Here is a 12,404-nt window from a genome sequence, read left to right on the forward strand (position 1 = left end):
GCCTCTCCTGCAAACTTGTGCGACCTTGTGCAGAGCACTGTGGTTTGAGCGGAGGGTGTACATTGTTCTGAAGAGGAGAAGGGGACTTTGTGGCCTGTTAGGCTTTAATGCCCACTCTGTTGACATGTGTGTGTGGTTGCTGTTTTGGTAAGACCATCAACCCGTGGACCCCTTATCTGTCAGTCAATCACTTTCAGTTGGGTTTTAATGGAGTCCTCCGGGAGGTTTCTGAAGATATAAATCACCCCGAAGATGTCAGGGTTGCTTTTTTATCTTTTGAATAGAAATATACTGTGGTTGGGAGCTTCACCTATACTTAAAAGTACACTGAGGTTTTTTTCTTTTGCCATATCTCTCAGCTTTGACCACCAGCATGTGGAAAAGTAGCTATCCACTTAAAAAAAATAACCTGCCTGTTTTATAAGTAAAAATATAATTCTAATACTTTGTAATGCTGCTTCCCAACTGGAAATAAAATTGCTTAATTTTTTCCAATTCTATATCTGGAAACTAGTCCTCATTTTGGAGGGGAATAACGTATAAAACTACTTAATTAAAGGGGAATTTTTATGCTATTCGGGATAATTAAAAAAAAATGTCACAGCGCTGTTTGTATAGCAGTCTGTTCACCCGAGGAGGGAACTAATTTCTGAAACAACAGCGCTGTCAGCCGGCGGTACGGCTAAGTACAGGATGAAAACCATACGCAAGCGCCCACTCTTTACGTAATGACGTAAGGAGGACGTTTCCGACGACCCGAAAATGGCGGAGTACCTGGCATCCATTTTCGGTACAGAGAAAGACAAGTAAGTTTTAAACAGTTTTCAGTCAGTTTTAAATATTATTCATTCTTAAATTCGTATAAGATATCGCTTTTATGTAAAGTGTGCTTGCAGTGGTTCTATTTTTCCGGCGGTGGGGCTTATTTTGTACCCCCAGTTCAGCTGTATGTCCCAGTCAAGCTAACCTTAGCAGGAGGAAGCTAACGTTAAGCTAACGCTTTGAATGAAACTCATGCCCGGCTAACTTGCAGCCTTTGCGTGCTGTTAGTTTGCGCCAAAACATTCAGTTGTTTTAAATGTCTCCAGTTTGTGCGTGCACGCGTTAACACTGGAAGTGTATGTTAAAGACATTTTCAGAAAAAAAAAAAGGAGAAGAAGAAACCGCTAACGCGTGGCCCGCTCAGTTAAGAAGCTGATTAGCAGAGTAGCTGTCTGGCTTGTATTGTTCCGCCCCACCGGTGGAGTGCAGCAGAAAGCATCTTCCACTCTGTGCCTGCTGAAGTCTTAAAAGTAGATTTAAGTTAGCTATACGTTTATGTACTAATGTGATGATTTCTACAAGTAGGATCTTTGGTTTCGTACGGGCGAGGTCTAGACAACTAAAAACACAACAGTGGTTGAGATACCCAGGCAGAGCCAGAAACGTACACCCATTTGTACTGCGCGTATTAAGAGGCTAGAATCAATGTAATTTAATTCCCGGACAAACTTTGGTCAAGTATCGCGTTAATGAAAGATCAGTAAGTAGGCCAGCCGTAGCTGTAATGTTCACACGGTCTACTATGCGACTGATGTCTTTCAGTACTAGTAGTGAGCCCCGCAGTGCTTCAGTCTTATATGAAAAAGACGTGACTTGGTGGTAATGATGGCGAAAAAAACGTTGTTCCTATACACCAAACAAATGACTAACATGTATTTATTGTTCTTCTAACACATTCATTGTATAAGACAAAGTAATCCGTTACAGGTACTATTAGTGTTGCTGTTTGATGATCTCTTATTTACAGGAATGCGTGACTTGTCCCAAATAATTAAAAAAAACTGAAAATTGTTTAGAAAACTATTTACAAACAACAATGTACACATATTGTAGATGCTGGTTTTGACATAAGCTGCTACACATAATATATATATAATTTCAACAGATTTATGGGTCATAAAGTATAATTCCCAAATTCAGTATAGTTGTTGATAACCCTGGTAACCTAAGCAGTTTATATAGTAAGTTTAGTCCATATTTCATCATTATATTAAGATTATCATTTGTATACAATCATTTGTATACCAATTTCACAGAGAGCCATGAGTTGATTAAAATGCTTTTAATAGTTAAAAGAAATGCAAAATATATGTTTTGGAAGTTTTTTGGTACCTTTTTTTTTCTTCCCACATCTTTTCGAGTATGTATTAAATGTAAAACACATAACACCACTGCACCTGGTGTCTGCAGTACTCTGACATTTCACGTGTCCTAAATGAAGCAGACACAGACTTTTGTTTCCTGACTGGGTTTTGCCCTGACTTCCTCTGGGAGTGGATGAAGTTCCAACTTCTTATATAACTATGACTTCCAAGGACCTGACGGCCATGGCCCTGATACTTTTGGATTTCATTCTGTAATGCACCCCTCCCTCCCATTTTAGACAGGCCATGTAAATCTGGTCTTTCTGTTTTGCAAGGAAGCGTCTGTGTTTTGTGGACTTAGCCAGACGTCAGGCCTGGTCTGGCAGCGACAGCACCTGCAGGACTAGAGCATCTACAACAAGTTATCGGGTTGTGAAGTGTAGTTAATCTCATTTTCTAACTTTGTTGGCTTTATGGTCTTTAAAACCAGCCTCAGATGTTAACAAACCTTCAACCAAACCTTTGTATTTATCACAGTCATTTCATTCATTATCTTACCAGTCGGAGTGTGCAGCATTGTGCTGTTTCTGTGCAGTGTTATGGGTGTGGCTGTATTACTGTAGTGCAGCTACTGTTATTGTATGTTGCATCTGTAATAAAACAGTTATTGTCTATTGCTTATAAAGGTTATATCTCTATGCTCCGTATTAGGTTTTGTCTGTAAACGGTTTAAGACCCATCACTGATGGTCCAGAACAAACAGGGTAGTTGCTTTCTGCTTTTTCATTAGTTCTGTTAATATGTCAACATTCGTACACCTTAGCAACACCCAAGGTCAGATTCTGAATATGTGTGATAATGATTTTTCTTCTTTTTTCAGGGTCAATTGTTCCTTCTACTTTAAAATTGGAGCTTGCAGACATGGAGACCGCTGTTCGAGATTGCACAACAAACCAACCTTCAGCCAGGTGGGTATCCCAGCAAAGTTCCTTTTTAAATTGATGACTTTATTGCATGAGGTCAACCATGAACCCTCAGCCCTGCAGTACACTGATAACCCAGTGTACCTCCTGACCCACTTTGGATATGTTCACACTGCAGGCGAAAGCGCATCAAATCTGACTTTTTTGACCCTATGCGACCCATATCCGATCATGGTGTAACAGTGTTAACAGCACAAATCCGATCTGGGTCACTTTCGTATGTGGTACTGAATCCGATACATATCTGATGTTTTAGAAAGCGACTGCTGTTTGAATGGTCATGTCGCATTAAATCCGTCTTTTACGTCACTGACACAAGACAGACACCAATTATCAGCGCCGGAGAAGACATCGTGAACACTTCCTGGCTATCCAGTGAAACTGTTGGGAAGACAACGTTGGAGAAACGTGAACATTTTATTTGTACTGTATAATCTGCAGATTCTGACAGACAACTATACTTTGAAGCACCGCTCCTCACTAAAACAGCAATAAGGATAATTATTAGGCCATATGTAATTAACAAAATTTGAGTGTTCACACTAGAGCGCGTTTGCTGTCACATTTTATTTGTAGTGTGAACAGCAGACAGATAAAATCGGATTTGATCAAAAAATCGGAATTGAACATTAAGACCTGCAGTGTGAACTTAGCCTTAGTTTGCCCTCTTGACTTAATGAGTTGCATGCAGTGGCCCTGAAGGATTTAGACACAAGAGCATAAAATCGCTCATATGTACTCAAAGTCTTTGTGGTTTTAAAGTTATGTTAGGTTGTGTATGGTGTGTGTAAAAAGTGAGGGTTTTTCTTGGCTCAAAATGAGCCTTTAGAAGTGGCTACGCTCATAAGCACAATTGGTCTGCATGCATAAAGCAATGAGTCTGTTACCCTAAAAAATGTCTGTGAATTTTCCTGTTAAATGTATCCCATGCGTGAGTATATTTGATCCCTTTTACAAGAGAACTTGTCCTGGTTCTAGTGATTTTCATTCTGTGGGTGGGTGTAAATGTGAGAAAAGTGTTCTGGTCATTGTCCTGTTCATGTTGTTCCAAACTCATGTGCTTTGTTTGTCTTTGCCTTAATGTGTCACTGACTTCTTGTTGATCATTTTCAGTGTGGGTTTTTTTTTTTCATTTGTTTGTTTTTTTGTGTGTGTGGTATTCAGTAACCTGTGTTTTGAAATTGGGAAAAAGTTTGTGTTTTATGTTATGTGAAGTATGTGAAGTTGCGTGAGGTAGGTTAATTGAGGTTACTGTGAGTGTGGGCTAAAATGTAGAGAGTTTGGGAAGACATGGCAAACTTTCCGCAAACACACGGCCAGCCTACATTCCAGTGTAGTTTTACATTGACCCTAATATGTCACACTTATCACATTTCTTTTTCTTTTAAGTGTGCTAAAGCATGATATTACTGACAGGCTCAAACTGAAGTCTTTGTTACCAGAAAAGGTTGAAAACCTGACACTCCTGGCTCACCAGATGCACCTTTTCTTGTTTCCTCCACAGACCATCTTGATTCAGAACATCTACCGCAATCCTCAGAACAGTGCGCAGACAGCCGACGCTTCTCGCTGTAAGTGAAACTTTCATCAGCAACGTTTTCTTGCTCTGTTTCCTAAAAGCACTGGTCCAATATAAAAGCACATCCAAGGGACTGCTTCAGCCTTCTTCACTGGAGAACTTGTTCGGACCCCATTATCTCCCACGAACCCCAACACTGTTGATGTGTAATATCTAACCCTGTGGTTCCCAAACTAGGAAGGCCCAGTTATAAGAGTAATGGTCCAGCAGTGCTGAAAAAAATGACACATGGGTCTCTGAAGCAAAGCGTGGACAGTACAACTGCCAAAAAGACCACAAAATATACCGAGGCATATCTCAGTCTCCGCTTCACCACAGTGTGTAATGAAAATGGACCACTGTGTCATATAATGCTATGCCTCTTTTCCACAAGCACCTGCTGAACATGGTTTCAGCTGTTTTCCATTAAAACTGAGGACCACCTTAACATAGACATCGTTTTAGTAACGCGGCTCGAAACTCCCATGACGTTGTTTGCACGTGACACAAAGAAAACCTCGAGCTCCCTGCAGATCCTGTCATCAGCCATCAAACACAACAACGTCTGCCACTTTAAAAAAAAAAAAAAAAAAGTACCTCCTAACAGGCGCTACCACCTAATGGAAAACCATAAAAATATAGTCGAGTAAATTATTCCACATTTAAAAAAATAAACATGGTTATACTCAAAATAATGTGCAGTATATTAAAATGGGTTTCAACAGGGAGAATAACAAAAGTCTGCACTTTGAACTTGTTTTGACTGAACAACAAACTTTTTAAAGTGCGTAGGCAGTTTTTAAATTACTGCCTTGGTGGAGGTTTGTGCTTCCTGAGTACTTGTTGCTTCTTATTTGTTATTTTTCTTTAGGTTCACATGCTTAAATTGTATTTCTGTATTGATCACTAAAAAGCTGTTTGGAGTTTGTGAGAAAAAAGTGTGTATGGTAAATGGCCTGCATTTGTATAGCGCTTTTCTAGTCCCTAAGGACCCCAAAGCGCTTCACACTACATTCAGTCATTCACCTATTCACACACACATTCACACACTGGCGATGGCAAGCTACATTGTAGCCACAGCCACCCTGGGGCGCACTGACAGAGGCGAGGCTGCCGGACACTGGCGCCACCGGGCCCTCTGATCACTGGTTAGTATCTTGCCCAAGGATATTTGGCATGCAGCCAGGAGGCAGCCTGGGATCGAACCACTGACCTTCTGATTAGTGGCTGACCTGCTCTGCCACCTGAGCTACAGCCAGGTGGCATGTGCATGTGTGGGGTGGCCTTGAAAAATGTTTTTATCTACTGATGGAGGCCCTGCAGAAAAAGTTTGGGAACCACTCGCCTAATACAAACAAACAAAAAAGCATGAACACTTGCTTCTGATGCCTCTGCTTTCACGTAACTCAGAGTGCAGTAAACAACCGTCCGACCAGTGACACTAAAGCAAACAGTGCTTACAAACTGTGCTGATTATGGAAGAAATGAGATCAGTAAATATGTCGAGCCCAGTCTGGTAGAGCTGAAGCAGACCCTCTCATGCAGGTAGGTTGGTAATGGAGTCATAGGCTGCCTGTGGTTTGAGAATTAGCTTGTCTATTTGTCTTTGGGCTCTGTGTTCAAACTACACATCCAGCTAGCTTTGACAGGCCTGTATTTGGTTTAATGTTGATAGACTGATTAGTCTTTTAATACACAGCTACTCTGTACTTGATAAATTAAAAAAACAAAAAAACAAATGGAAATTTGTAGTACTTGAAGTGGAGCTATTATGCTTTTTCTTATAGTCTGTTATATATGTACTTTTAGATGTTGTCCAAAGTTTCAGATAATGTGAACGTGTGAGCATATGGACGAGTAGTGCCTGTGTGCCTTCAGACTATTCTGAATGCTCAGATTCGGAGCGTTTTTTATACTCTTGGTTCTGTATGATGTCATAGAGAGATGGGTACAGAAACGCCTCCCACCTGCTGCTCTCGTTATGAGAGGAAGCTGATCAGAACACAGTTTACTTAAAGAGAGGGCAACAGGAGCCAAATCAGATAGATGTAGAAAGATGGTGAAATGGGCTTTTGTGCCAAGGCATGAATCACGCAGAACTACCCTAGTAGGAACCAAAAATTAAAAATTTGGAGCTTCAAGTGAGCATAATGGGTACTTGTGGTGGATTTAGAAGTAGAATGGGAGGCAGAGCCTTCAGCTTTCAGGCCTCTCTTCAGCTTCCAGTTTGGAATCGTGTGACAGACAGTATCTCTACTTTCCTTTTTGATAAGTCATTTGGTTAGGGCTGGATCAGGTGACCCTGAATCCTTCCTGAGTTATACTGCAATAGGTCTAGGCTGCTGGGGGATTCCCATGATGCATTGAGTGTTTGTTCTTCTTCTTTTTTCACTCCCTATGTGTTTATACACCTCTGCATTTAATTATTAGTTATTATTAATCTCTGGCTCTCTTCCACAGCGTGTCTTTGTCCCGTCTTCACTCGCTCATCCCCAACCGGTTGCGGCAGATTGCCGCCCCTCCCTGAGCCTGGTTCTGCTGGAGGTTTCTTCCTGTTAAAAGGGAGTTTTTCCTTCCCACTGTCGCCAAAGTGCTTGCTCATAGGGGGTCGTATGATTGTTGGGGTTATTTTCTTTTTTTTTATTGTAGGGTCTTCACCTTACAATATAAAGCACTTTGAAGCAATCTGTTGTAGTGATTGGGGGCTATATAAATAAAATTTAATTTTAATAATAGATCCACTTCAAAGAAAAATCCAAGTGAGGCTGTAAATGTTTTAAAGAACAAGTTCAGATTATCCATTATTTTGAGCACTGACTGCACTTAATTCATATATAAAGCACTTTGAAGCAATCTGTTGTAGTGATTGGGGGCTATATAAATAAAATTTAATTTTAATAATAGATCCACTTCAAAGAAAAATCCAAGTGAGGCTGTAAATGTTTTAAAGAACAAGTTCAGATTATCCATTATTTTGAGGTGAATCTTTAATGAATGAATGAATCTTTAAGCAGAGTTTTCATCTAATGAATCAACTCAGAAACACTATAAGAGACTAAACAGATGTGATTGATGATCTGTTACCTCCAAAATTAAACTTTGAGTCAAGCAGTGTTCTTTTAGACCTTTATTAATATTACAGCCTTTTCATGATGAGCTAAAATATTCAAAAGCTACATTATACAGCGTGGTTGTGCAGTCTTGCCTTTTTGTACCACAGATCTGCTATATTAAGTGGAAAACAGTGGAGTGGTCTATTTTTTTTGAGATTGTGCAAACGGGTGTAACCATCACATGATCAGCAGGAGCAATTTCACAACAGAAATTATCTAATAACATTGTTTTCCTCCCCAGCTCTGTATTCGGTTGGATTTATATCACAGCAGTTTACGTTTTGTATTTCAGACCATTTCCCTCTTGAACATTTACCTTCATAACCTTGAAAACTGCCCAGTCTGCTGATGCTTACACTGTAAGTTCTCCCTTCATCCGCAGGACCCTCCAGCACTGACTGCACTTAATTCATTATACCACACCTCCCCACATCAAATTTGGTCAAGTATAGAATTGTGTCCTCTGTACACACACACACACACAGTTTTGGGGCCTCATGCTGTTTTGCATGTTTTCCAGGCCTAAACTCCAATTAGCCCAGTCAGTGTCATGCACTGATGTGCAAAGAGCAGCTTTTCTTTCACTTCCTTCATTTTCAAGATGTGATTAAACCAAAAAGCATAATTAAAGTACTGTTTCTGGGTTTTCTACACTTAATGTTTTCATACTGAGTGCACAGTGATTGCTTCTGCATTACTGAAGCTGGCTTCTACTAGTGATGCCCCCGACTTAGTCAGGGGTTTGTCATTAAAATGCATATTTAATGTTAGGATCCCTGTGTACTCAGTGAACAGTTCTGTAAAGGTGGCAAAACACTGCAAGAAAAGTCATTTTAAAGTAAATCCACCAACCTGGAGAAGACTAAAGGGTTTTCTTGTGAAAGACAGTTTGTGTAGCATTTCCTTCAGAATCTTTACTTTATATTATTAACAGGGTTTAGCAAGATTTGATGTTGCTTAACATGGTCTGAGTTTTTAACCACTAGTGTCTGTCTAGCTTTGACATGACTGTCCCTTTTTGGGCGTTTTTTAGGTGCCGTCAGCGATGTGGAAATGCAGGAGCACTACGATGAGTTCTTTGAGGTGAGTGAACTTTTGTTTCTCCTTTGTGTCCCACGTGTGGCACTGTTGGACGTCATGAATGTGTTATCTGCATATTTCAGCCAAAAAGAGCAACTGGGGCAAGGTGTTATTGACAGTGTATTCATGAAGCAAGGATCTTTTATTGGTTTAGAGGGGCTGGTATTTGGCTAACTAATAACCCAATAAAAACTGATTGTGAGTTTATCATGTTCATAGGTTTTGAATATGAGATTTAAAAACAGTTTTTATAATATGTTTTGTAGAGATGATTGTTTGTAAAGATTAAGATTAATAATCCTTCTTAGTTGTTATATAACTTATTACTCACTGATTAAAAGCCACTCAGCATGACTCCACAATAATAGCATTGCTTACTACTACATATTGTTTACTACACAGTTTTTACATTACCGCCGCTTTGTACTTTGGTTAGTTTGTGTGGTAGGTTGGGTTAACCAGTTCCCTGGTTATAAGAGGTGCAATATAAGAATAGAACTGGTTTGACAGGTTTCGATTGCCCCCCCCCCCCCCCCCCCCCCCCCCCAATATCCAACACAGGAGGTGTTCACAGAGATGGAGGAGAAGTATGGAGAAGTGGAGGAGATGAACGTCTGTGATAACTTAGGCGACCACCTCGTCGGCAATGTCTATGTTAAGGTCAGTTTTAGGATCTTGGTTTATTTAAACAGGGTTGAATTGTTATGATGAGCTTAAACCAGTAATTTCCTAAGTATGTGTGTGTCTTTTGGGTGTAGTTTCGTCACGAGGAGGATGCAGAGAAAGCCGTTATGGACCTTAACAACCGCTGGTTCAATGGCCAGCCCATCCACGCAGAGCTCTCCCCAGTCACTGACTTCAGGGAAGCCTGCTGCCGTCAGTATGAAATGGGGTGAGTATTGTGAGAAAACGTGAGTGTTAGTGTTTAATGAAAGCATTTTACTGTATTTAATTAACCAGCTGACTAATAGACTATAGGAAGGAAAAAAACAAGTTTTTTTATCTAGAGCCAAACCACAACAACAGTTGCCCCAAGATGCTTCATATTGCAAGATAAAAACCCTATGATAATACAAGAAAACCTCTACAATCAGACAACCTCTATGAGTAAGCATTTGGCGAACGTGGGAGGGAAAACTCCCTTTTAACAGGAAGAAACCTCTGGCAGAACTGGAGGGGCGGGGCTGTAGTGAGTAAAAAAGGAGTAGAGGTTAAACTTTCTTAAAACAAATACTGCATGTGCATTTAAGAGAATTTTGTCACTTTGTACTATGTGTAACATCGTATGCTCACACAGTGTCACATTAGTTTGCTGTCAATGCTGGCACTATCGGCCTCTTTAATGCTTAAATGGTTATATACAGGGGTGCACATAAGTGGTCTGCAGGTGCGCTGTCAAAATAAAAAATGCGCACCAGATAAGAAGTTGTCCACTAGAGTGGGATTTTAACGGCATATTCTGCACCACATCGTTGTGCGTTCATCATTTGTTTGAAGCCAGCTCACCTCCTGCAACCACTTTTCCAAGAATACGCACATCTTTTGCGCTTTGGACTCCTTCTGACATTTCTTTGGAGGTGGAGGAACACCAAAGTAATTGCTTAAAGGAGCCTGCTTCTTTGACTTCTTTAAGAGTTCTAAACAAATCTGTCCTCCTCCAGAAAATCTTATGTACGCAAACGCGTGTTGCAACTTCTTATCTGGTGTGCGTCTTGTTTTATTTTGAAGGCGCATATACAAATACAGGCCAGGCCATTTACTTAGACAGTCGACAAGATAATGTAGACAGTGTCATCCTGCCGCTGATGGATAGATGACAGAGCCTCACTGTTCACCCTGGAGCCAATGCTTGTCTACCAATCAAGGATGCTAGCCTCAGGATGCAGCACTCGAAGCAACTGTAGTGGTCCTGCCTCCCTGAGTGTAAAACAATCACATTTAACTAAAAGGACAGCATCAGCTGACACGATGATGGCACAGAGCAAAGGAGAAGCATGCACATGTAGTTACACTCTGTCCTTGGTCAGTGATAGGGTCTTTGCGATCTTTTCCTTTACAAGTCCCTCTGTGATTTTTCCATTGGATCAACGGGGTTGTTTGCTCTCCCTCAACTCTGGAGGCAGATAAAGATTAGGTGTTCTGCTTGGTGGGTTGGCAGGGCTCCTCAGAATGTGCGACTATGAGCCAACTTTTCCTCGTGGCACAGATCTACAAAATGCAAGGCCAGCAACTTTAACCCTTCACATCCTGTTTTCCTGTGTTACATACTGCCAAGCTAAGTCACATTGTTTCACGCTCTAAACCGGTGACTGTTATTCATGCATTTATTTCATCACATCTGGCTTTATCGTTCACTTGTTTATGCAGAAACTCTAGAATGGCGTACTCTCACATCACACAGTTGCTGATCCAGCTCCCTGATGAATCCAGGGTCCATTTTAAGATTCTGGGTTTGACTTCTAGAGCTTTTCATAGGCAAACATCAGCTTACATGAGCAAACTTTTAGATCCCTGAGTTCATGTGATCAGAGCCTGCTGGCTGAGTGTCTTAGGAACTCATCTTCTTTACGAAAACTAAAGGAGACAGTTTTGGGCCTCTGGAACACTCTCCTTCTGAGAGATCTGTGACTGGAACTTGAGAATTTATATTCTGGTGTTTTGTTTGAAGCACTTTGTGATGTTTATGTAGAAAGGTGCAATAGAAATCTAATTTTACATACTTTCTTACTTACAGAGAGTGCACCCGAGGTGGCTTCTGCAACTTCATGCATCTGAAACCAATATCAAGGGAACTGAGGAGGGAGCTGTACGGCCGCCGCAGGAAAAGGTCCTGTAAAGCCCGAGAGCAAGACAACTGCTTTTGTGTATGGCTTTTAAATTTGAAAATAAATATCTTTTGCTCTCTTCTTTACCAGACACCGCTCACGCTCGCGCTCCCGGGAACGACGTTCCCGCTCCAGGGATCGACGGCGGGACCGCGAGAGGCGGAGGTCGAGGGATCGAGAACGCTCCGGAAGATTCTGAAAGTAGACGAGATGGACCCACCAAAATTCTCCCCCTAAAGCCCAACAGTGATGACAGTTATTTTGTTTTTTGTTTTTTTGTGAATTGTTGGAAGTGTTCTTTCTCTTTTTCCCTTTTTTTTAAGACAAGCTTGTGCCGCTTTCTCAATAAAAAAAAAAACAGATTTGTAACTGCATCTGCACTGCTTTTCTTCAAGACTCAATCCTATTCTAGGAAGGATTTTATTATGATTTATTATTACTCTGCTATATTTTTATACCAAAGCTGCTAACCAGAGACTAATTTTAAAGCTCCTTCGTAGTCTGTCAGACTGTAAACTTTCCTTCACACAGTCACTAACAGCGCACAACTGTTGCTGCATTTTTTTTCTGGTAAATGGCTGGTGCAATGCTAACTAATCAGCCTGTTCTTTTACTAGTTCCCTTTTTTGACACTTTGCTTAAATTTGATGTGATAAATATTCTGGTAGTTTAGAGGGTTTTTTTTTCCCTTCTTAAATTAAGTAAGAAAAAATTACCTC

General features: G+C 40.7%; 1 protein-coding gene across 1 annotated transcript; it reads left to right on the top strand.

The window, feature by feature from the left end:
* Window positions 1-718: 718 nt before the first annotated feature.
* LOC146361063 (splicing factor U2AF 35 kDa subunit-like) lies at window positions 719-12,059 on the top strand. Its single transcript, XM_084921144.1, has 8 exons — window positions 719-806; window positions 3,007-3,094; window positions 4,614-4,680; window positions 8,814-8,863; window positions 9,422-9,520; window positions 9,619-9,752; window positions 11,595-11,687; window positions 11,776-12,059. Exons 1-8 carry the CDS (start codon window positions 763-765, stop codon window positions 11,882-11,884), a joined length of 684 nt encoding a protein of 227 aa, XP_084777270.1. The 5' UTR covers window positions 719-762; the 3' UTR covers window positions 11,885-12,059.
* Window positions 12,060-12,404: the final 345 nt, after the last annotated feature.

Source organism: Perissodus microlepis, chromosome 23 (genome assembly GCF_051167445.1).
Source record: "Perissodus microlepis isolate ML-2025 ecotype Zambia chromosome 23, ASM5116744v1, whole genome shotgun sequence".
Classification (NCBI taxonomy): domain Eukaryota; kingdom Metazoa; phylum Chordata; class Actinopteri; order Cichliformes; family Cichlidae; genus Perissodus; species Perissodus microlepis.